Source organism: Mastigoproctus giganteus, chromosome 4 (genome assembly GCF_048544385.1).
Source record: "Mastigoproctus giganteus isolate SK-2022 chromosome 4, ASM4854438v1, whole genome shotgun sequence".
Classification (NCBI taxonomy): Eukaryota; Metazoa; Arthropoda; class Arachnida; order Uropygi; family Thelyphonidae; genus Mastigoproctus; species Mastigoproctus giganteus.
In genome coordinates this window covers 84,932,912-84,959,529 of record NC_143578.1, presented here as the reverse complement: position 1 = coordinate 84,959,529, position 26,618 = coordinate 84,932,912, and the positions used below count along the sequence as shown (strand labels likewise).

General features: G+C 39.1%; 1 protein-coding gene across 1 annotated transcript in view; it reads right to left on the bottom strand.

Annotated features, from left to right (window-relative positions):
* LOC150086880 (mitochondrial potassium channel-like) overlaps positions 1 to 24,835 on the bottom strand; it is a 69,108-nt gene extending 44,273 nt beyond the window's left edge. The window contains exon 1 of the mRNA XM_090372308.1: positions 24,468 to 24,835. Within this exon, the coding sequence (XP_090228434.1) occupies positions 24,468 to 24,704 (237 nt within the window). The 5' untranslated portion in view covers positions 24,705 to 24,835. The remainder of the gene's footprint in view (positions 1 to 24,467) is intronic.
* Between the last annotated feature and the right edge of the window lie 1,783 nt (positions 24,836 to 26,618).

Below are 26,618 nucleotides of genomic sequence, written 5' to 3'. Positions count from 1 at the left end.
CAAGGAAGTGAAGCCAGTCGACATCGCTGGACAGTGCAGTGTTGAGTCAGTTTGGTGTGACATAAACATTGGGAGATCAAAATTGAGAGTAGGAGTGTCCTATAGGCCTTACAGACTACGATGGACTGAGACAGTATTTAAATTCTATACGGTGGGACCAACTGTTGATGTTATCAACAGCAAATTCAAAATGGGAAGCTACTAGGCTTTACATACCAACTAAGAAATATTGTTCAAGGTTTAGGCCTAAATGGATGTCAGATGAACTAATGAGACATATGGCAGAGAACAAAAATGCATGGGATACATACAAATTAACACGTGACACAGAAACCTATGACAGATACAAGTTGATCTGTAACCAAGTTACAAAGGAGGTTTGGCAGGCGAAGGAAGATTACGAGAAATCTTTGGCAAGGGATGCAAAGAGTTCTTTACTTATGTAAACTCTAGAAGGAAGGGGATGATTCAGATTGGTCCACTTGATATGGATGGATCAACTGTTGATGATCCTGCTTGGGTAGCTAACAAACTAAATGAATATTTTGCATCGACATTCACACATGAGGAGTTATTAAGCGAGGGGAATGTCAGAGGTGTATTCAACTCTGACAGTAAGCTAGAGAATCTTGTAATAACTGAGAGTAAAGTGGAGGAGAAATTGTTGAAGATAAACACAAGAAAGGCACCTGGGGTGGATGGGATCTATCCAGTTATATTAAAGGAGGCAGCAAAAGAAGTAAGCAAACCCTTAGCCATAATTATGAGAGCTTCCTTGGACTCAGGGGAGGTACCCATAGACTGGAAATGTGCAAATGTGACCCCAATTCACAAAGGAGGATCAAAGGCTGACACAAGTAATTATAGACCTGTGAGTTTAACTTCTGTTCCAGGAAAATTAATGGAGGCACTGGTTAAAGAAGCACTGCAGGATCATCTACACAAGACTTCAGTTATAGCTCGGACACAGCATGGTTTTGTTAAGGGGGAAGTCTTGCCTGACCAATTTGATTGGATACTATGGTGCAGTCCAAAATAACAGGATGCAGGGAATAACTTTGATATTATATACTTGCATCTTAGAAAGGCTTTTGATACTGTTGCACATGGAAGACTGCTACACAAATTGCAGCAGTGTGGCATTGAAGGCAAATTGCTGCTATGGCTAAAGGGGGTGGTTGATGGGGAGAAGACAGAGAGTGGTAATCAATGGACACTGCTCATCGTGGACTAATGTTATTAGTGGAATCCCTCAGATTTCAGTGTTGGGTCCATTATTGTTTTCTGTATTTATAAATGATACTGATTATGGTATATCAGGCTTAATGTCCAAGTTTGCAGACGATACGAAGGTTGGCAGTGTTGTCAAGGACACTACTGACACTATGCTGCTGCAACAGGATCTGGAAAGGTTGAGCAGATGGGCTGAGAGGTGGCAAATGAAGTTTAACATTGACAAATGTAAAGTACTACATATGGAAAACAGCGACCCCAGAGCAACGTATCAACTCTGTGGTACTACACTGACAGTGGTAGAGAATGAAAGGGACCTGGGGGTGGTTGTGCAGGCAGATATGAAATTCTCTGAGCACTGCAGACAGGCTGCAAGAGTAGCTCATGGTGTATTGTCAATGATATATAGGAATTTTTCTAGCAGGGATAAGGAGGTGATTATTCCCTTGTATAAGGCAATGGTCAGGCCACACCTAGAGTACCGTATACAGGTCTGAAGGCCTCATTTCAAGAAGGATGTAGAGCTGCTGGAATGAGTACAGAGAAGGGCAACAAGATTAGTGAATGGAACAAAGGGGGTGCTCTAACGAAGAAAGGCTTAAGTTTTGCAAATTACAGTGTCTGGAGACTAGGCACCAGCGAGGTGATCTGATAGAGGTGTATAAAGCCTTGAATGGTTTGTGCATGCTCAATGCTGATGGGATTCTTCCTCTTGCTCAGAATAATCACCTGAGAGGGCATAAATTCAAATTGAGGAAAGACAGATGTAGGATAGACGTGCGGAAATTTGCCTTTAGCCAGCGGGTGGTTGGTTGGTGGAACAGACTTCCATCCATTGTCGTGGAAGTTGATAGCCTAAATAAGTTTAAGGCTCAGCTGGACAGGTATTTCGAACGAACCGAGTGGTGAAGTCAAAGTGTTTTTTTTTTGGCTGATGCTGCATAAGCTTGCTTTCTTGTATCAATTGCCTCTACTAATGCTATATCAGCATTTCTCAAACTAGTGTTCCGTGAAAAATTAATTAACAATTAAAAATAATAATAATAAAATAAATAAATTTTGCATATTTGTAGCGTACACCACTTTTGTGTTATTTTAATTTTTAACATTTTTTTTTTTTTTTCTGTTATTGATATATTGGCATGACTAATAATCAGATAAACCATGGAACACTATGTTGGCGGGTTTTGTATAGAGAAGTATATGTAGAGGTAATTACATCTAAGAAAAAGTAGCAATGCTGTGGTCTAATATACCATTCATATGTGATTTAGCTTGGAGTACACTGACTGACGGAAGGGGGGAAGCATACAGATGTGAAATTTAAACTCACTTCCTTGTATAATTTTTTTTGACAATTATCAGCATTTTGCAATATTATTATTATTAAAATAAATAAAAGGATTTTTGGTTGAAAAAAGAAATTCTAAAATGAGAAGCAAGTACTTCTAGTATTGTAACTGTAATTGATGAAAAGAACACAACACTGTCACTCTTCAAAGTCAGGACGAACAATCACAGCCTTTTGTTCCCCAAAAATCTGAAATGAAAAACAGGAACCAATTAATAAAAGACCAAAACGAAAGTATGATGATAGTTATTTGAATTTCGGCTTTACGTGTGTTGGAAATAAAGATGCTCTTGATGCACAGTGCATCGTAAGTAATAAAATATTAGCAAACAGTTCTTTGGCTCCCACTAAACTTGTGTTTCATAAGTGTTCTGTAAATATATTTTGAGATGAAAAGTGTTCCATGACTAAAATTTTGGGAAATGCTGATCTAGATGATCCTGCAATGCTTCTTTAACCAGTAACTCCATTATTTTCCTCGGAATAGAAGTTAAACTAACAGGTCTGTAATTACTCGTGTTACCCTTTGAGTCCCCTTTATGAATTGCTGATACATTTGAACATATCCAGTCTGTGGGGACCTCCAAAGTAAAAGGATGGCATCATAATCATGGCAAAGGGCAAGCTTACTTCCTTGCTGCCTCCTTTAATATAACTAGATAGATCTCATCTGCCCCAGGTGCCTTTCTTATGTTCAACTTCAATAATTTCTCCTCCACTTTGTGTTCAGTTATTACAAAATAATTTATCTCCCTGTTAGAGTTTGATAAGCTTCTGGCCTTTTGCATCTCATTTCTGAGATGCAAAATACTCATTCAGTTTGTTAGTTACCTGAGAATCATCAACAATCAAACCATTAATAGCAAGTGGACTAATCTGATTCATCCCCTTCCTCCTAGAGTTTACATAAGTTACTAATCTTTTTTTTGCATCCTTTGCCAAAGATTTTTTGTAATCTGCCTTTGTTTGCCTAACCTCCTTTGTGACTTGATTACAGACTAGCTAATATCTACCATTGGCTTCTGTGTCGCCTGATAATTTATATGCAACTCAGGCATTTTTCTTCTCTGCCACAAGTCCCATTAGTTCATCTGACATCCATTTAGGCCAAAGTACTGCATATGGGTAGAAGTAACCCTAGAGAGACGTACCAATGGTGTGGTATGGTACTACACTTAGGGTGATAGAAAATGAAAAAAGATCTGGGAGTAATTGTGCAGTTAGATATAAAGTTTTCTGAGCAATTCAGACAGGCTGCCACAGCAGTTTTTTTTTTTTTTTTTTTTGATTTGGTAGTTGTTGGCGCATCGGCTTCTGTGGCCATATTGCACCTCCCAAGGTTTTTGCAGTACTTTGATCCAAGCCCGAGGCGGGAATCGAACTCGCGACCTTGGGGTTGCCGGGCAGGTACTTTACCCACTCGGCTAGCCCGGTCGGCCCCACAGCAGTTCATGGGGTATTGTCAATGATATACAGGAATTTAGCTAGTAGGGGAAAAGGTGGTGATTATCCCTTTGTATAAGGCAATGTACAGGCCACACCTTGAGTACTGCATACAGGTCTGGAGGCCTCATTTTAGGAAGGATGTAGAGTTGCTTGATTGTGTACAGAGAAGGGCAACACGATTGGTGAGGGTAACAAAGGGGTCCTCTTACCAAGAAAGGCTTAAGTTCTGCAAATTGCAGCAGCTGAAGATTAGGCACCTGCGAGGTGATCTGACTGAGGTGTATAAGGCCTTGAATTGGTTGAGCAAGCTCAATGCTGATGAGATTTTTCCTCTTGCCTAGATTAATTGCCTGAGGGGACATCAATTCAAATTGAGGAAAGAAAGTTGTAGAATAGATGTGTGTAAATTTGCCTTCAGCCAGAGGGTGGTTAATTGCTGGAACAAACTTCGATCTGTCATTGTGGAAGTTAATAGCATAAATAAATTCAAGGAGGAACTGGACAAACTTTGAGGAAATGGATGTGTGAAATTGTTTTTTTTTTTTTTTTTTTTTTTTGGCTGATGCTACATACGCTTGCTTTCTTGCATCACATGCCTCCATTACTACTAAACCTTGAACAGTATTTCTTATATGTTACATAAGTTATTGAAATATGGGTGAGAAAAGAAAAAGTCTGCTGCGTCTTTGAAAAGTCAGAGGCTTTGGAAAGACCCAATCAAGGAGAGTCTCAAAAACAAATTGTTGCTGAATTAGGTTCAGGCAAGACAACTGTAAAAGACGGAAAAAAAGAATTTTGCACTCTGTTTCACAAGTGCAGTTAAATCCTTGCTCCACTTTAAAAAAAACAAAAAATTAGAGATAGTGGACAAGGGTGTTATGGCCGTGGTTTACTCAAGAAAGACAACATGGAGCTCTACTCAGCGAACTCATAAAAGTAGCATTAGACAAAGGCCTGGTGACTTAAATCAAAAGACATCATGGTCCAGAAAGTTTTAGAATGACAGATGGCTTTGACATAAAAAAAATGTTATGGTAGTCAATGGGGAGAGATTATCTGTTGAGTGGTCTGCTGCGCAAAAATTCACAGAAAATTTTAAGAATTACGGTCATTTACATTTATGTGAAAAACTGATAGAAGAACAACTGTGTAACATGAACAAATTTTAAGAAAAAACAAACAAAAGGACCTTGTAGAATGAGGACAAAAAATCCAAACAGAGAATCAGAGTAGCCACCTGCAGCAATGCAAAAGGAACTCACAAATTTTTGCTTTTTGTTGTTGATAAATCAACTAATACTAGAGCTTTTAGAAATATAAATTGCTTAGCTTTATCAGTTTATTACCACTCACAAAAATTGAGCTTGGAGTGACTCTACATTATTTAAAGAACGTTTTTTGCGTGAACTGTACTTTCCACAAAAAAATAAACTACCTGAAAAGGCATTCTCTTTATGGATAACACTCCCCCATATCCCAAGGAACTTAAAGTGGGGACATAAAGGCCACATTTTTACTTCCAAACATAAAATCCATGATATAGCATACGGATCAAGGGTTTCTACAATGTATAAAGGATGACATAAGTGAAAGTCAGAGTTCAATTTTGGAACAAATAGAAAACATGAATATAGAATCATTGAATTTATTAACATGAGAGATGTGCTTATAACATAGTAGCATGAAACAAAATTGTAAGTTCAACATTTACTAATTTCTGGAGAAAAATTTGACCTGAGGTTGACAACTCTTAAGTCCAGAAACTTTATGATAATGAAGAAAATAGCTTATTAAATAATTTCTGGCATATTAAAAGTTGCAAATATTTACAGCAAGAAGATATACAACAATGGATTCAACAATGTATTCCAACAAATTTTCATCAATGTTGTGAAAAACAGTTTTGAATCCACTTATATTTATATTTGGGTCCATCTGTTTCCATACATACTATCGTTATTTGGTTTTTTTTAGGAGCATTAGTAACTAAGGCCATATTGCTCCGGGATATGCGGTGGTCATTCCCTAACCTTTCCGCATCCTCCGTATTTGGTGGTGACGGGCTCGAACCCCGGTCTAATCAAGAAGCGTGTGCTACGCACTGTTGCTCCTTCCCACCTGGCTACGAAGGCACCCATACATACTATGACACTGCATTTGTATAGCAGTAACCTCAGAATAACATACCATTTGACATACTATTTTTCATGAAATGGTATGAAATGAAATTCTCTCCGCAGTGTAAGCAAGCTGTTAGAACAGCTCATCTCTCAATACATGAACTTTGTTAACAGGGATAAAAAAAGGAGATTATTGTATAAGACAATGATTAGGAGATATCTAGAATACTGCATACAGGTTTTGAAACCTCAATTCAGGAAGGACATAAATATGTTGGAATGGGTGCAGAGACTACGGGTGCAGAGACAAGCAAAAAGATTAGGGGTACAGAATGATATTCTTACCAAGAAAGACTTTGGTTCTATAAATTGGCACTTGTGCATATGTCCGCATTGATATTCTCTATCAATGGATCAACTTGGAATCTTTTTTTCGATCTTCTCTGACTCTCTCTTACCCAATTCTGTCAAATTCATCTCTTGCCACTATTGATCTCCAAATTCCACTGATCACTTACAACTCTTCGACGTCTTTTCCTTGAAGCTTGACTTTCTCCAGTTCAACTTTCCTAACAGTTAGTAATTTTCCTTGGCAATTTTAATGTTGACAACACCAGACAACCCCACTAAATACACAGTCGAGGTGAGTGGTCCTCTAAGTACCTCAGATCACAACTTGGTGATGGTCTCTTCTCGAATGAAGCCTTTCTCAGCACCGAGTTTTTTGGCATTACAAGAATGCAAAATGCGATGATCTGCAAGATTTATATTCTTCTTTTCCTCAGTTGGATTACTGTTCATGTGAGAAAATATACTTGTAGGTGTGAAATCTTTATTTCCGCACTCCACCTTAAGATCCTTTAATCAAAATCTTTTGGTTTTCCAATAAATATGCTAAGGCTGTTCAAGATAAAATTTTGCATACTGCTTGATTTGCATCCAAATCTCCAGGTTCATTTTCTGTGAACAACAAATATCGCAACAATTGTAAAGCAGTTATTAATCAGTACAAACTAGATTTTGAACAGGGTAAGAGTAGAAAACTTACTTCTTGTCCAAATAGTAGTCAAGCATTCTGATCTCTTGCTATAGTGATTGTCTGCAACTTTTGCCCATCTCTACTCCATTCTCATCTAAAGAAAAAGCTGACCTGATAGCTAGCATCCTACTTTTCTTCTAACTCTTCTGTCAAAAGGACATCAGAAGAGTTGGAACAAACTTGATGGCAAGAAAGCTCGAGATCCTGATGGTATTTCTCCACTTGTTCTCAAAATCCATGCTCCTGAGCTTACTCCTGTTCTGTCATCTTTTTATTCCAATGGCAATTTTCCTTCTTGGAAACTTGCTCATATCCAGCAAGTTCGTAAAAAGGGTGACAAATCCCTCCCATCCAATTACACTAGTCAACAAGATTTTTACCTCCAAGAACTTAAATGCTGTTTTTAACCAATTTTTATGCATAGATTTCGAAAATCACTATGATAGTTTCATGTCATGCCACAGTTATTAAATGTAGAGAGAGTTATGTTTTACCAAAATATGCCAATTTCGCATAACCTAGTCAGTAATGTGTGACATACTGATTTATTTTAACAGATATAAACTAATTCTCTTAATTTTAGCAATCGATTCTGGCCTCAGTTTTCTTGTGATAAACATAACCCCCTGGGTGTGCCAAGCCCATACGCACATCTGGTGAGTATGGGCTTGGCACACTCAGGGTCCTGAGCTGGATATCATCATTCTTCTCTTTCTTGGTGATTCCCTTTGACTTTTGACTCTCTCTCTCACTCAGGAATTTTTTTTTTTTTTTTTTTTTTTGGCTGGTGCAGCATAAGCCTCGGGCTTATTTTCACCATGTAGCTAATAATAATAATAAATAATAATCAGACTGCTACCTATGGTTCTTAGGTTCAAATTCCTATGCAACAATTTACAATTTAAAGAGATCACACTTAGCGTTTTTGGTGAGGATTTTTGTAAGCTGTGCCAACATTGTCAGGGTTGTAAATCTATCCTCCAAACATAAATAGTGCCTCAAGGCTAGGAGGCTGCGGCCCTCCTACCACTTCACAAGATGTTGACTATCGGCCAGTAAGTTCAGGTAGTGAGGTACATTTAATCAAACAAGATGAGTTGAATGATTTGGTTCGAGACTTCAATTTGCCGAAAGAACACACTTTACTGTTAGGTTCTAGGTTACAGCAGTAGAAGATACTCGCAGCACGAATAAAGATTTCAGTGTTTTGAAAAAAAGCACGAAAAGTTTTTGAAATATTTTGCTACAGAGGGCAGTATGTGTTTTTGCAAAGACATTATTGGACTTCTGAAAGAACTAAGTGTTGTGCATAAGCCACATGAATGGCATTTATTCAGAGATGCCTCAAAATTAAGTTTAAAAGCAGTTTTTCTTCATAATGGCAATGAATTTCCATCAGTTCCTGTGTTTCATTCAGTTGAACTTAAAGAAAGTCATGAAAGCATATCTAAGGTTCTACATGTTACAAAATACCAGCATTATGGTTGGAACATATGCAGTGATCAAAGATATTGGTTTGCTTGTTGGTTTTCAGAGGGGGATTTCACAAAATATTGTTGTTTGTTGTGTTTGTGGGCCAGTTGTTTTTTTGTTTTGTTATTTGGTTTTTAGGAGCATTAGCAACTAAGGCCATATTGCTCCGGGGATATGCAGTGGTCATTCCCTGACCTGTCCACATCCTCCGTATTGGTGGTCATAGGCTCCAACCCCGGTCTAATCAAGAAGCGTGTGCTATTGCACTGCTGCTCCTGCCCACCTGGCTACGGAGGCGATGGGACAGCTGTATGACAGAAGAACATTATGTTGTGCAACATTGGGACAAACAGGACGAGTTCATACCAGGACAATATAACGTAAAATATATTCCTTTAGTGCAATCAAATCAATCTTCTTCCACCCCTGCACATCAAACTTGAATTGATGAAAAGTTTGTGAAGGGACTAGATAAAGAAGGTAACGGATTTGCATACTTGAGAAGTGTTCCCTAATTTAATATATTCCAAACTTAGGAAGGAATTTTTGTAGGACCCCAAATTAGGAAACTCCTGAAAGACGATGTGGTTGAAAGTTAAAGGAGGTTGAATTGGCAGCTTGGCGATCATTTAAGATGGTAGTACATGGTTTTTTGGCTAATAGGAAAACTATGAAATGTTGGTGTCTAATTTACTCAAGTATTACAAAAACATGGGCTGTCGAATGTCGTTGAAAATTCAATTTTCTTCATTCCCATCTCAAATTTTCCCCAAAAAATCTGGGAGATATGAGTGATGAACAAGGTGAGCAGTTTCATCAAGATATTTCCACAATGGAAAAACGGTACAAAGGTCGCTTGGATCCTGTAATTGGGGGATTATTGCTGATTCCTTGTGAGGGAAAGTAAACAGGAATACAAGAGAAAATCCCTTAGTAACAAACATTTTTAAGGACAATTACAGGTATATTGATTATACGTAATTGAAATATAACTATTTCACAATGATTTACGATATTTTTTTCCGAATTAAATGAGTTATATATTTTTTTAAACTTGTATTACAAACGTGAATTATACATATATATTCCTTCATTTTAACATTAAACGTTGGTACATTTTTGATGTAGACATGATAGAGACTTTTTATGGTGATTTTCAGAATCAGCACATTTATTTCCTGAAGAATCAATATATTTTCATTGCGGAGGCATGACAAAAAATATTTTCTGTTGGCTAGTGTTATTGTCCAATTGCACTTCCTTCTCTTTCTAAAGTAGTAGATAAATCTATTAATTGCCAACTCCTATCTCAAAACCATCCATCTGATCAATAATTGACAATGTGTATTCTTTCACTGTTGATCCACTGGTCATATACTAGCTTACCTAGCTAATATACTAGTTGATCTACTGGTAATATACCCATCTATGGACAAATTCAATGGAAATTTTGGTGAAACTGAAGCAGTTGCTCTTGACATTTTAGAAGTTTTGATCATGTTTGGCATAAAGGTCTTCTAAATAAACTTCTACAATATGCTTTACCAACTGTTTTTTTGTAATTGGGTATAGAGTTTTCTATCTGCTCACTGCAGACAATAGATGCCCCTGCCTCTCTTTCTCTCTCTTCTCCACTAATACTGCTATTCCCCAAGGTTCAGTTCTTTCTCCCATTCTTTTCCTCTGGTATATTAACGACCTTCTATCGACCAGAAATCTTATCAATAGTTATGCTAATGACAGCACACTCATTCCTCCTTCCAGTTTGAGAAACCTTGCCCTGCACAAACAGCTTCAACTTCTCAAATATCCACTAACAATTCCTTAAATGCTGATCTCCAATGGGACTAAGTCATTTTAGTTGAGGCACATGACACAAGAAAGCAAGCTTATAGAGCATCAGCCAAAAAAAAACTCCTTCCTGTTTCACCTATCTGGTCACTCCAAATGTTTGTCTAGTTCAGCCTTAAATTTATTTAAGCCATCAACTTCCACAACAACAGATTCCAGCAATCACCCGCCCGCTGGCTAAAGGCAAACTTCCATACATCTATTCTGCAACTTAGTTAATCTCAATCCTTCTAAACCTCAGTCCAGTCTTATATCCTGCAAAAAGATTCTTCTGCTCCTATGCTTATTTTTGACAACATGCAGATTTCTAGACAAGATCACATATCTCTATTTGGGATTATCCTGACTTCTAATCTCTCTTGGCATAAGCACATCACAAATACTGCCTCATCTGCATAAAAAAAAAAAAAAAAAACAGCTTTCTCTTTCGCTTTCAGGGCTACAAATCTGTACAAATCTCAAATCCATCCTACCGCTGAACACGGTTCCCACATACGAGTGTCCTCATTGATAATGTAGTGCCTTCAGCATGCGCCTGCTGATTGAAAGAACCTGGGATCAAATTATGCTGGATGAGCTTCCAGAGATTTACTTACCCAAGACACAATATGTACCTGTGGTGCTGATGACAACTGAGGGCACATTCTACTTGACCGACCCAATTACTGCTATAGCCACAGAAGTATATTCGTGATGACTCATACGTGGTAATGAACATCTCATCACTGATGAGAACCAGTACCTAGCTCTTTCCTACTTCACTCAAAAGGTCTTTGAGATCAGGCAAAGAAACAATCATGATTACTCACGACTGTAACTTTCAGTATAGGGTAGACTCCCAATTAACTGGGGAGGTGGAGAAGAAATTAATTTCTCCAGATAATCTACAAAATAAGCGAAAAAAAATTTAAAAATATAAATTGTACAACATTATCATACGAACAATGTAGTCTTCTTGTTCTGCATAGTCATGCAGAGCTTCCACATGAGATAAAGCAGTACTATGCAAGATTTTATTTGTTGCCAATAGATTTTCTTCAGTGTCCTTTCAGCCCACATTTCTCTTTGGCTTCTCATTCATAACAACATTGCGTACTATTTCATTGTGACACGAAACTTCGTGCAGATTAAACCTTTATCTGAATTAAACTACTCAACTGCTTCTTTGTCTAAAACTTCAAAACCTTTAGTCTACCCTAAATGATAATGCATCTTTATTAGTCTTGTCACAAAGAAATCGTTCATCTTTTGCAGGTACATATAATATTTTCCAAAACGATTTTTGTGATGTTGCACTTTTGATCAATGTCCACAACACTGAAATGTCATAAATTGCATCCAGTACTATCATGTTTCCAAAATGAAAGGAATTACCTTCCTTGATTAATTTATGTAACAAGTTTTTTGTTTTTATAAATTTCTTTAAGAGTTTTGGTCTATTGGTTGTATTAATGCTGTCACATTTGGTGGGAAATAATTTACAAAAATTTCCCATCATATAATTTTTAAAACATTCAAATTTAAAACCACGCTGATCTCCAAAACATTAGCATTAGCATTAGTAGAGGCATTTCATGCAAGAAAGCAAGCTTATGCAGCATCAGCCAAAAAAAAAAAAAAAACAAACCACTTCCACTTCACCCCTCTGTTCGTTCAAAATACCTGTCCAGCTGAGCCTTAAACTTATTTAGGCTATCAACCTCCACGACAAGGGATGGAAGTCTGTTCCACCAACCAACCACCCGCTGGCTAAAGGCAAATTTCCGCACGTCTATCCTACATCTGTCTTTCCTCAATTTCAATTTATGCCCTCTCAGGTGATTATTCTGAGCTAGAGGAAGAATCCCATCAGCATTGAGCATGCTCAAACCATTCAAGGCTTTATACACCTCTATCAGATCACCCCGCTGGTTCCTAGTCTCCAGACACTGTAATTTGCAAAACTTAAGCCTTTCTTCGTAAGAGCACCCCTTTGTTCCATTCACTAATCTTGTTGCCCTTCTCTGTACTCGTTCCAGCAGCTCTACATCCTTCTTGAAATGAGGCCTCCAGACCTGTATACAGTACTCTAGGTGTGGCCTGACCATTGCCTTATACAAGGGAATAATCACCTCCTTATCCCTGCTGGAAAAATTCCTGTATATCATTGACAATACTCCATGAGCTACTCTTGCAGCCCGTCTGCACTACTCAGAGAACTTCATATCTGCCTGCACAACCACCCCCAAGTCCCTTTCATTCTCTACCACTGTCAGTGTAGTACCACAGAGTTGATACGTTGCTCTGGGGTTGCTGTTTCCCATGTGTAGTACTCTACATTTGTCAATGTTAAACTTCATTTGCCACCTCTCAGCCCATCTGCTCAACCTTTCCAGATCCTGTTGTAGCAGCATAGTGTCAGTAGTGTCCTTGACAACCCTGCCAACCTTTGTATCGTCTGCAAACTTGGACATTAAGCTTGATATACCATCGTCAATATCATTTATAAATACAGAAAACGATAATGGACCCAACACTGAGCCCTGAGGGACTCCACTAATAACATTAGTCCACGATGAGCAGTGTCCATTGATTACCACTCTCTGTCTTCTCCCCCTCAACCACCCCTTTATCCATAGCAGCAATTTGCCTCCAATGTCACATTGCTCCAATTTGTGTAGCAGTCTTCCATGTGCAACAGTATCAAAAGCCTTTCTAAGATCCAAGTACATAATATCAAAGCTATTCCCTGCATCCAGTTCTTTTGTGACAGCATCATAGTATCCAATCAAATTAGTCAGGCAAGACTTCCCCTTAACAAAACCATGCTGTGTCCGAGCTATAACTGAAGTCTTGTCTATATGATCCTGCAGTGCTTCTTTAACCAGTGCCTCCATTAATTTTCCTGGAACAGAAGTTAAGCTCACAGGTCTATAATTACTTGTGTCAGCCTTTGATCCTCCTTTGTGAATTGGGGTCACATTTGCATATTTCCAGTCTATGGGTACCTCCCGCGAGTCCAAGGAAGCTCTCATAATAATGGCTAAGGGTTTGCTTACTTCCTTTGCTGCCTCCTTTAATATAACTGGATAGATCCCATCCACCCCGGGTGCCTTTCTTGTGTTTATCTTCAACAATTTCTCCTCCACTTTACTCCCAGTTATTTCAAGATTCTGTAGCTTACTGCTAGAGTTGAATACACCTCTGGCATTCCCCTCGTTGAATAACTCCTCATGTGTGAATGTTGATGCAAAATATTCATTTAGTTTGTTAACTACCTGAGCAGGATCATCAACAGTTGACCCATCAATATCAAGTGAACCAATCTGATTCATCCCCTTCCTTCTAGAGTTTACATAAGTAAAGAACTCTTTGCTGTTTTTCTTTGCATCCCTTGCCAAGGATTTCTCGTAATCTGCCTTCGCCTGCCTAACCTCCTTTGTAACTTGGTTGCATATCAACTTGTATCTATCATAGGCTTCTGTGTCATGTGTTAATTTGTAAGTATCCCATGCATTTTTCTTCTCTGCCATATGCCTCATTAGTTCATCTGACATCCATTTTGGCCTAAACCTTGAACAATATTTCTTAGTTGGTATGTAAAGCCTAGTAGTTTCCAAGATAAGTTCTTTGAATGCTTCCCATTTTGAATTTGCTGTTGGTAACATCATCAGTTGGTCCCACTGTATAGAATTTAAATACTGTCTCAGTCCATCGTAGTCGCCTTTACGGAAGCAATAACCCTTCCCTTTACCCCTAATGGTAGTTACCTCTTTGAGTAAATCCCACTTCAGCACACTGTGATCACTGCCACCAAGTGGTTCATTTATCTGAAGATTCTTAATGCATGAAGAATCACTGCTGATAATCAAATCAAGAGTATTACTCCCTCTAGTTGCCTCCCGAACATGCTGATGTAGAAAACAATCATCCAATAAATCCACAAAAGCCCTGCTAGTGTGTGAGTGACCAGCTCCCAAATTCCAGTCAATATCTGGGAAATTAAAATCTCCAATTATAAGACTCTCTGATTTACTGGCCCACTCTATTTCCCTGTACAGTTTCTTATTATACTCATCAGAGTCATTAGGCCTATAGCACACTCCTACTCTCAATTTGGATCTCCCAATGCTTATGTCACACCAAACTGACTCAACACTGCACTGTCCAGCGATGTCGACTGGCTTCACTTCCTTGGTTTTTATGTGTTTCTTAACTAATAGCATAACCCCTCCCCCCTTCCTATCCTGTCTATCCTTTCTGTAGACGTACTCCCCAAATTCCAGTTCTGCATTGCTTATATCTGTGTGACACCACGTCTCTGATATCCCAACAATATCTGCCTTTGATGTTTTGAGCAATACCTCAAATTCATCAAATTTGTTTACTAAACTCCTAGCATTGGTGTACACGCAAGTATACCTGCACCTGTTTCTATTCTTAGCTACCCTAACACAACCCATGTGTTTACTTGTACCGCAATGGCTCCCAGCAGTCTCTGAAATATCATGATTTTGTTTTCCAGGCTTCTGATCATTCTAATAGAAGCAGTGCAACAATCTCTTTCACCTCTGCCAGTGGCTATTGTCAATCTATTGCTCTTTGTCTCCCCCCAAGCTAGCAGTTTTCCGACCCACCTAACACTGCCTCGATAGCATCAGCAAATATTCTTGCACCCTTTCTATTTAAGTGTATCCCATCCCTGTAGAACATGAGTGCACCCTAGTGACTGTATTGTGGGCATGGCCAAAGAACAGAGTGATGCCCATTCAAGTTCTGTGATTGGCTGATTACTGGGGGATGTGTAATTTGCCTTTCTGATTGTTTGATTGGATCCAAATTCATTTCTGATTTTAGCAGGAAATACAAATTTATCATTTACATTATTTAGCATTAGTAGAGGCATATGATGCAAGGAAGCAAGCTTATGCAGCCAAAAAAAAAAACCACTCCCATTTCACACATCCGTTCGTTCCAAATACCTGTCCAGCTCAGCCTTAAATTTATTTAGGCTATCAACTTCCACAACAAACTACCCACTGGCTAAAGGCAAACGTCTGCACATCTATTCTACATCTGTCTTTCCTCAATTTGAATTTATGCCCTCTCAGGTGATTATTTTGAGCAAGAGGAAGAATTCCATCAGCATTGAGCATGCTCAAACCATTCAAAGCTTTATACACCTCAATCAAATCACCTCGCAGGCACTGTAATTTGCAAAACTTAAGCCTTTCTTCATAAGAGCATCCCTTTGTTCCATTCACTAATCTTGTTGCCCTTCTATGTATGCTTTCCAACAGCTCTACATCCTTCTTAAAATGAGGCCTCCAGACCTGTATACAGTACTCAAGGTGTGGCTTAACCATTGCCTTATACAAGGGGATAATCACCTCCTTATCGCTAATAGAAAAATTCCTGTATGTCATTGACAAGACACAATGAGTACTCTTGCAGACCGTCTGCACTGCTCATAAAAGAACACATCTGCCTGCACAATTACACCCAGGTCCATTTTGTTCTCTACCACTGTCACTGTAATACCATAGAGTTGATACGTTACTCTGAGGTTGTTGCTTCCCATATGCAGTACTTTACATTTGTCAATGTTAAACTTCATTTGCCACCTCTCAAGCCCATCTGCTCAACTTTTCTAAATTCTGTTGCAGCAGTGTACTATCATTAGTGTCCTAAACAACCCTGCCAACCTTCACATAATCTGCAAACTTGGACATTAAGCTTGATATACCATCATCAATATCATTTATAAATACAGAAAACAACAATGGACCCAATACTGAACCCTGAAGGACTCCACTAATAATATTATTCCACAATGAGCAGTGTCCATTGATTACCACTCTGTCTTCTCCCACTCACCATCCCTTTATCCACAGCAGCAATTTGCCACACGGCTCCAATTTGTTCAGCAGTCTTCCATGTGCAACAGTATCAAAAGCCTTTCTAAGATCCAAATATGTAAATGATATCAAAGTTATTCCCTGCATCCAGTTCCTTTGTGACCACATCATAGCATCCAATTAAATTGGTCAGGCAAGACTTACCCTTAACAAAACTATGCTGTGTCCGAGCTATATTATTATTATTATTATTATTGGCTATATGGTGCAAGGAAGCCTGAGGCTTATGCTGCACCAAACAAAAACAAAATTTATGAATTACCCCAAGAGAGAGAGAGAGAGAGAGAGAGAGGAGAAAATAGAAGGGATCACCAAGAAAGAGAAGAATGATATCCAGCTCAGGACACTGGGTGTGCCAAGCTCATACTCACCAGATGTGAGTCCCTGGGGTTAAACTGAAGTCTAGATGATCCTGCAGTGTTTCTTTAACCAGTGCCTCCATTAATTTTCCTGGAACAGAAGTTAAACTAACATGTCTATAATTACTTGTGTCGCCCTTTGATCCTCCTTTGTGAATTGGGTTCACATTTGCATATCTCCAGTCCATGGGTACCTCCCCTGAGTCCAAAGAAGCTCTCATAATTATGACTAAAGGTTTGTTTACTTCCTTTGCTGCCTCCTTTAATAAAACTGGATAGATCCCATCCACCCTGGGTGCTTTTTTTATGTTTATCTTCAACAATTTCTCTCCACTTTCCTCTCAGTTATTACAAAATCATCTAGCTCACTGCCAGAGTTTAACTCACCTCTGGCATTCCCCTCCCTGCCTTTGCCTGCTTAATCTCCTTTGTAACTTCGTTACAGATCCGCTTATATCTATCATAAGCTTCCATGTCACCCATTAATTTATATGTATCCCATGCATTTTTCTTCCCTGCCATATGTCTCATTAGTTCATCTGACATCCATTTAGGCCTAAACTTTGAACAATATTTCTTAGTTGGTATGTGGTGCCTCCGTAGCCAGGTGGGAAGGAGCACCAGTGTGTAGCACACGCTTCTTGATTAGACCGGGGTTCGAGCCCGTCACCACCAAATACGGAGGATGCGGAAAGGTCAGGGAATGACCACCGCACATCCCCGGAGCAATATGGCCTTAGTTGCTAATGCTCCTAAAAACCAAAATAACAACAATAAATAACAATAGTTGGTATGTAAAGCCTAGTAGCTTCCAAGATTAATTCTTTGAATGCTTCCCATTTTGAATTTGCTGTTGGTAACATCATCAGGTGGTCCCACCATATAGAATTTAAATACTGTCTCAGACTGCCATAGTCACCTTAATGAATGCAAAAACCCTTCCCTTTACCCCTGATGGTAGTTACCTCTTAGAGTAAATCCCACTTCGGCACACTGTGATCACTGCCATCTAGTGGTTCCTTTTATCTACAGATTCTTAATGCATGAAGAATCACTACTGATAATCAGATCAAAAGTATTATTCCCTCTATTTGACTCTCGAAAATGCTGATATAGAAAACAATCATCCAATAAATCCACAAAAGCCTTGCTAGTGTGTGAGTGACCAACCCACAAATTCCAGTCAATATCTGAGAAATTAAAATCTCCCATTATAAGACTCTCTGATTTACTGGCTCACTATTTCCCTGTACATTTTCTTATTATACTCATCAGAGTCATTAGGCCTATAACATATTCCTACTCTCAATTTTGATCTCCCAATGTTTATGTCACACCAAACTAACTCGATACTGCACTGTCCAGCGATGTTGACTGGCTTCACTTCCTTGGATTTTATGTGTTTCTTAACTAATAGCATAACCCCTCCTCCCTTCCTATCTTGTCTATCCTTCCAGTACACATTATACTCCCCAAATTCCAGTTCTGCATTCCTTATATCTATGTTACACCACGTCTCTGATATCCCAACAATATCTGCCTTTGATGTTTTGAGCAACACCTCAAATTCATCAAATTTATTTACCAAACTCCTAGCATTGGTGTATATGCAAGTATACATGCACGTGTTCCTTTTCTTAGCTACCCTAACACAACCCATGTGTTTACTTGTACCGCAATGACTCCCAGCAGTCTCTGAACTAACCCCAGGGGCTCACATCTGGTGAGTATGGGCTTGGCAAACCCAGGGGTCCTCAGCTGGATATCATTATTCTTCTCTTTCTTGGTGATTCCCTTCTACTTTCTCTCTCCCTCCCTCCCTCTCTCTCTCTCTCAGGGTAATGCGGAATTTTTTTTTTTTTTTTGGCTGGTGCAGCATAAGCCTCAGGCTTCCTTGCATCATATGGCTAATAATAATAATAATAATAATAATAACTACCCTGCATCTTGTTTTCCAGCCTGCTGCTCATCCAATAGAAGCAGTGCAAGAATCACTTTCACCTGTGCCAGTGGCTACTTTTAATCTATTAGTCCTCCATTAGTCCTTGTGGGTTGAAAAACTGCTAGCCCCAAGCTATCAGTTTTTCAACCCACCGAACCACTGTCTCGATAGCATCAGCAAATATTTTTGCAACCTTTCTATTTAAGTGTATCCCATCCCTATAGAAGCAGTCTCTCCTGTTAACAAGTACAGATCAGGCTGAAAAAAATTCTACCTCTTGAGTCTTGCATAATCTTTCCAATGCCAAATTGATCGACAAGGCTCTCATCGTATTCACCCTCCTATCATGTCTGGGCAGAATTGCAGACACTTTCAAATTCAACCCTAATTCATGGCTTTTTTTCAACAGTAATCTGTACTTGTTATGTAATTAGTTGTTTAAGTAATTAAGTAGTTTATTCATGTTGTTCAGTCGTTATTGTGCTCTTGGTAACTGCGCTCGATTGCTGTTTAGCCATTGCCGTCGTGCTGCTCTCGGATATTTTTCTCTGCTGCTGTAATCACTTATTCATTGCCTTTTTTTTTTTTTTTTTTGTTGTTGTTGTTGTTGTTATTTAGTTTTTAGGAGCATTAGCAACTATGGCCATATTGCTCCAGGATATGCGGTGGTCATTCCCTGATCTTTCCGCATCCTCCGTATTTGGTGGTGACGGGCTCGAACCCCAGTCAAGAAGCGTGTGCTACGCACTGCTGCTCCTTCCCACCTGGCTATTTTTTTTTTTTTTTTTTTTTTTTGTTATTCCGTGTTCAACCCCATTGGAGTGAGTGACTGCAAAAATGTTGTATAGTTTGGAAAAGGGCGGATAAGGCTGTAATTGAATGGTGAATGAATGCAAATTTAATAGCTTCAAAATAAAAGTATTTTCAGTGTAGATGTTTGATGAAACTGGTCACGTGAAAGGATATTATGGATGGTTTTGAGCTGGTCTGAGAAAGAAAGGGGCCGATTTTCATTGTGTTAAAAGGTCTGTACAAAAGGGAGCGTGGTTTTCTGGGAGTGAAGTGTACCAGTTGGCATGCCAGGACTGATGAGGTGAGGTTTTTTTGTATTACAGTTGTTTTTTGATGATATGATCATTTTTGCAGTTATTGTATTAGTGTGAGGGCAGCAGCCCCAGAAAAAAAAAAAAAAAGCATTTCTGTTGATGTGCATGAGCATTCTCATTGTTAATGTGCACACCATCATCTAGTAATGTATGAGTGCGAAGTATTAGTGGTTGTGTCTGGTGTTAATTTTTGTTATTTGTTTAAAAAAAAAAACTGCATTTCTATTACCAATTTTTTGCTCCACATTGCCGTTTCTTTTTCTTCATTTCAGCTCTAACGTATTGTGATGTCATGTGGCATCCACCTGTAATGTGCAGGCGAGGAGAGTGCCTTCGCCGGCCAACTTCTGCCTTCTTCCCCACCGAAGTACAGAGGTGTCCCCACGTTCTGGAGTATAACCTAAAAATAAATTATTGTAAACAGGTACTGTATTGACTATTTTAAGATATTTAAATGAAAATTTTTTTCTTTGTCAGTTAATCTGCAAACTCGCTTAAAGCGTCCACAAATAATCGGTAGTCTACTCTAGGTCTATCCAGGTTGTATCTAAACAGCAACATCGCTCACGATTGTTTCTCGAGGAAGACCCCAGGACTCAGTTTGGGGGCCCCTCTTTTGGAACAGTGTACCAAAAGATTCTATCACTTCACCTATGCTGATGACATAGTATTCTTTCCTGGCAAGTCTCGCCTAGATCTTGGGCAGAGAGCCAACAACACACTTCCTAATCTGGTATATTGGGTGAGTCATAACAAACCACGTATACTCCTAGTCAAAACAAAAATGATGGTTCCAAGGTAAATGTGACCATAGAAGACCACAAAATATCAAAATTGAAGGTAAACAAATTCCATTAGTTCTGCAGCTAAAATACTTACGCGTCCTCCTGAATGATCGACTAAGTTTCACTCCACACATTAACAATCTTATTATAAAAATCAAGACATTTACAGCTGCTAATATGAGAATTACTCATACTCAGTGAGGATGAACAGAAAACATTGCTTCTTTGTTACAATGTGTTATTCGTTCAGATTGTTTCCTTTGCATGCAGAGCCTGGTTCCACAGGGCTTCTCTAATAAAACTATAAGCTAAACTGATCTCCCGGCAGCAATTCATGCTTTAGGCACCTGCAGAACAGTGTTCTTCACTGCTCTGCAGGCTCTAGCTACAGTCCTGCCTCTCAACATCCATGTGACATATAAAGGTCTTTCTATAGAATAAACCATGCAATTCCAAATGAAATTTTAGGCATTACTTGTAATGTAATGGTTCATATTAAATGAGAAAATTGCAGCTTCTGGAACAAACTACTAAACCCGTTGGGATACTAGCACAACAGGATAAGTTACATGCTCATTTACCTTGGTCACACCTGAAACAAAGAAAAATATAAACTGCTGGCTCGGCTAATATCCATTTTATGGGTACACCTTGTCACCACATTCTGGGTGTAGCCAAAGAACAGAGTGATAGTCCGGTTGAGTTCTGTGATTGGGTGATTACTGTGAATGCATAATTTGCCTTTGACTGGATGCAAATTCGCTTCTGATTTTAGTGGTATATGCAAAATTATCATTTGGTTTGTTTAGTCGTTATTGTGCTCTCCGTTATTATTTAGTTATAGCCGTCATGCTATTCATAGATATTTGCTCTGCTGCCATCAAAATTCCATGTCATTTTATTTGTTATTCAGTGTTGAATGGAGCAAGTGACTGTGAAAATGTTGTGTGGTTTGGAAAAGGATAGATGTAAGGCTGTAACTGAATGGAGTTTGTGAAGTGTAGGATGGATGAGGTGAGTTTTCTTTGTATTAGAGCAGTTTTTTGATGAATTGATTGTTTTGTTGTTATTGTATTAGTTGTCAGTATAAGATTCTCTTGATAGTAGCAGGGATGTGGGGGCAACAGCCCCAGAAAAATGAAAAAAAAAAAAAAGGCATTTTTGTAGACATGCATGAGCAATTTTCATTGCTAATGCACTCAAAATCATCTAGTAATGTATGGGCGAGAATATCTGTGGTTGTGTCTGGTGTACTTGTTTTAAAAAATTTCCATTTATATTCACCTATTTTTTGCTCACTATTGCCATTTCTTTTTCTTCATTTCAGCTCCAACATATTGTGATGTCACATGATATCCATCTGAATAATGCAGACAAGGAGGAGAAGGGGAAAGCAGTGAGTGGGTGGTGCCTTCACCTGCCTTCTTCCTCTTTCTCACCGAAGGATGTGTATCCATAAATTGGTGATTTATCACTGCCTCTCTCTCTCTCTCTCTCCAAATAGACATGAACTCAAACTCCTATTCTTATAAACTCTTATTATGAACTTTTCTTTTTAATTACGCATTCCTAATTAGCCATCAACCGGTGAAATACCACCACTTTGCTTATTGGAGGCTTGAAGTGGTGAAACCCATGTTTAGTCCCTAGAGCAAAGTTTCCAGCATCCCATTGCCCCATACTTCTCCTTCAACCCATGCACGGTACTAAGTACTATAGGTTTTGATACCTTTCATGTTTGGGGTTTTCATAAAAAAAAAAAAAAAAGATACAAACATCAAAACAAAGAAATTTTAACACCATGTGACATTCCGAGCAGCAAAGTTCATAACCCACCAGGAAACTGTCATGTATCTCAGGACAAGAGGAGGGAAAAAGTGGGTGGGCAGAGTCTCCTTGGGTGAATCACTGCCATATTGCTGACAGTCTGGAGGGTGCACCCTTCACTGAATATTGGCCGAATAATCAATTGAGTAATTAATTACTGGAATAAATTTAGTATTCAGGAGGTGGCTAGTTTGAATAAATTTATGAAAAGTTGGAGAAATTATTTGAAGCAATGGGCAGTCTACATTCAGTTAAGTATACAAAGTCCTGACTGAGTACCAACTCTCGACAATATGGCAGTGATTGACAGGGAGAGACTGCACACACAGTTTCCCCTCTCTTCTTCCCGTACGTTCCAGGAAAGGATCACGTGATCTCCAGACCACGCCGGAACCACATAGTGGTTCTGAACTTCGCTGTTCAGAATGTCACTTGGTGTTAATATTTGATTGGCCGATTATTTGGATGCGTAATTAAAAATGCATAATTAAAAACAAAAAAAGAAAAGTTGTTTGGTTTTGGAAAAGGCTGAATAATACTGGGGTGTAGGGGCAGAATCCTCACAGAAGCAGGGGGCTGAGGCAGTAACCCCCAGAAAAAAAAATAAAATGTCAACTGATACATAATTTCCCCCATATGCATATTCAATTGCTTGTGATTTACTTTTTGGTTTGCCTTGGTTGGGTGCGGGTGTCTCTTCTACTGGGTGATTTATTCATTTGCCTTTGTTATTTTTCCTGGAAATTTATTCATTTGTCTTCGTTATTGTTCCTCAGTTCAACCCAATGGAGCAAATCAGTGCGAAAATGTTGGGTTGTTTAGAAAATATAATTCCACTGATGAGGTGATGGTTTTCTCTGTCTCTTTAGCATTTCTGTTGATATGCATCGGCAATTTTCAATATTAATGATCGTAAATTCTTCTAGTTATCAGTGGTTGTACATGGTTAATTTTTTTTTACTTGTCTTAGTTCTTCGTCTTTAGCTCGTGAAATAATGTAGTAATCACAAAAAAATGAAAACAAAAATTAGGGTTAGGGGTCCGCAGCCTCAACCAAATTTAAAAAAAAAAAGCATTTCTGTTGTTCATGTGCATCAGCAGTTCCCATTGTTAACGCTCACGAAATCATCTAGTAATGTACCGGCAAGAAGAATCAGTGATTGCATGTGGTGGGAATTTTTGTTACTTGTTTTTAAAAAAATTGCAATTTTGCCTTTTCTTTTCATTTCAGCTCCGATTTTGTGATGTCATGTGACATATTGTAATTCCCGAATAACATACATTCTTGTTACTTTATTTTAAAAATAACTGCAATTTTCCAGTTCCTTTTTCTTCATTTTCAGCTCCGCCGTATTGTTATGTCATGTGACATCTGCCTGTAACATGCAGTTGAGGAGAAGAGGGGATATGCAGTGATTGGGCGGAGTCACAACTCGTTAATCATTGCTTTTCCCCTCTTCTCGCCGCCATTTTTGGGGGCTGTACCCTTATGTGAATGTTTACCCAATGGGCAAATTAACCTTTTTTTTTTACTAACTGGCACCTGCCATCACTCCTGTCTTCCTGTCGAAGTACGGAGGGGTATCCATGATAGGGTGTGTATCCCCCGTCCCGCTGTTTTAAAATAGAAAAACGAGTTCCGGATTTGAAACCCCAGGGGCTCACATCTGGTGAGTATGGGCTTGGCACACCCAGGGTCCTGAGCTAGAGTCATCATTCTCTTTCCTGATAATTCCTTTCTACTTCTCGCTCTCTCTCTGAGGGTAGTAACTCGGAAATTTTTTTTTTTTTTTGGCCGGGGCAGCATAAGCCACAGGCTTCCTTGCACCATATGGCTAATAATAATAATAAAACAGCGGCAAGTAGGAGATAAACACCCTAGGCATGTCAACCTAGGCTAGGGGGTGGGGAAAGCAGTGAGTGGCACCTGCCAATTACTCCCTTCTCCCTGTCTTTTAGTCGATATATGGAGGGAGTACTCAAGATCTGGAGTTCCACCCCCACTTCTGTGCGGCAATGATCTCCCTCTTTCTCTTACCTGAAGAACTTTGTTCTGCGATTTTTTAACTTCTGTTAAGCCCATAAAGTCTTCATAGTGCTGTAACCACTTCAGCACCTTCTCTCTCACTGGCAAAGTAAAAAATGAAAAAGTACTATAATGGATCACTGAAGGATGAAATAATTTGTTGACCGTATTCAGAACAGTACAATTAAGCAACCATTTTGAAGTATTTACAAAGGGCAAAGAATGTTTAAGTCCAATAAAAGCTGCCATCACTGGAAATGAAAAAAATAACTTCATTTATAATTTACTGCGTTACTCACAGCACACATGACTGCATCAAACACTCAACAAAACTGAGGTAAAATTACTACCCACGGTTGCCAACTCGTAACTATGATCATACTCGCTGCCATAGAAAATTAAGATATGTTACTACTCTGTGTGTCTGTGACCACGATGAACTGGCACCATACAACGGTAAATAAAATCACCAGAAAATCTCTAGATTTTCCAAAATGCAACAAAAAAAAATAATAATAAAATTAAATTAATGGCTGGCATTTAGTATATGGTGCACCCTCTCTATACTTGCCGGCACGGCACTGATTGACGGTGCTGACTCCGCCCAGTGTCACCTGATCTCCTGAACGTACGGAAACATCTGGCACGAGTGCCGCGCCGTGCATGTCATGTTTCCATATGTTCATGTTACGAACTTCGCTGTTAGAAATGTCACATGGTAGTAGTAGTAGTAATAGTGGCATGTGATGCAAGAAAGCAAATGTATGAGCTTATGCCGCATCAGCCAAAAAAAAAAAAAAAAATCACACCATTCCCTCCAAATGCCTGTCCAGTTCCTCCTTAAATTTATTCAAGCTATCAACTTCCACAACGAGAGATGGAAGTTTGTTCCAGCAATTAACCACCCGCTGGCTAAAGGCAAATTCCCGCACATCTATTCTACATCTGTCTTTTCTTAATTTGAATTTATGCCCCCTTAGGTTCGTAATCTGAACAAGTGGAAGGATCCCATCAGAATTCAGCGTGCTCAATCCATTCAAGGCCTTATATACCTCAATCAGATCACCGCGCAGGTGCCTAGTCTCCAGCCACTGCAATTTGCAGAACTTAAGCCTCTCTTGGTAAGAGGATCCCTTCATTCCCCTCACCAATCTTGTTGCCCTTCTCTGTACCCGCTCAAGTAAATCTACATCCTTCCTAAAATGAGGTCTCCAGACCTGTACGCAGTACTCAAGGCGTGGCCTGACCATTGCCTTATACAGGGGGATAATCACCTCCTTTTCCCTGCTAGCAAAATTCCTATATATCATTGACAAAACCCCATGACCTGCCCTGGCAGCCTGTCTGCATTGCTCAGAGAACTTCATATCTGACTGCACAATTACTCCCAGGACTTTTTCATTTTCTACCACCTTAAGTGTAGTACCACACAGTTGGTACGTTTCTCTGGGGTTATTTCTACCCATATGCAGTACTTTGCATTTGTCAAGGTTAAACTTCAGTTGCCACTTCTTAGCCCATCTGCCAAAATTATCTAGATCCTGTTGCAGTAGCAGACTGCCATTACTGTCATTAACAACCCTGCCAACCTTTGTATCATCTGCAAACTTCGACATTAAGCCTGATATACCTTCATCAATATCATTGATAAATATACAAAACAACAGTGGACCTAACACCGAACCCTGTGGGACTCCACTAATAACATTAGTCCAAGAAGAGCAGCACCCATTGGTTACCACCCTCTGTCTTCTCGCACTTAACCATCCTTTTATCCATTGTAGCAACTTACCCTTAATACCATTCTGCTCCAATTTATACAATAGTCTTCCATGCGCAACAGTGTCAAAAGCTTTCCTGAAATCCAAATATATGATATCAAAATTGTTTTTTGCATCCAGTTCCTTTGTAACCACATCATAATATCCTATCAAATTTGTCAGACAAGACTTTCCCTTAACAAACCCATGCTGTGTCTGAATTATTGCTGCAGTCTTGTCTAGATGATCCTGCAATGCATCTTTAACCAGCGACTCCATTATTTTACCCGGAACAGAAGTTAAACTAACTGGTCTGTAATTACTCGTGTCACCCTTCGATCCCCCTTTGTGAATTGGGGATACATTTGCAAATCTCCAGTCGGTGGGGACCTCCCCTGAGTCC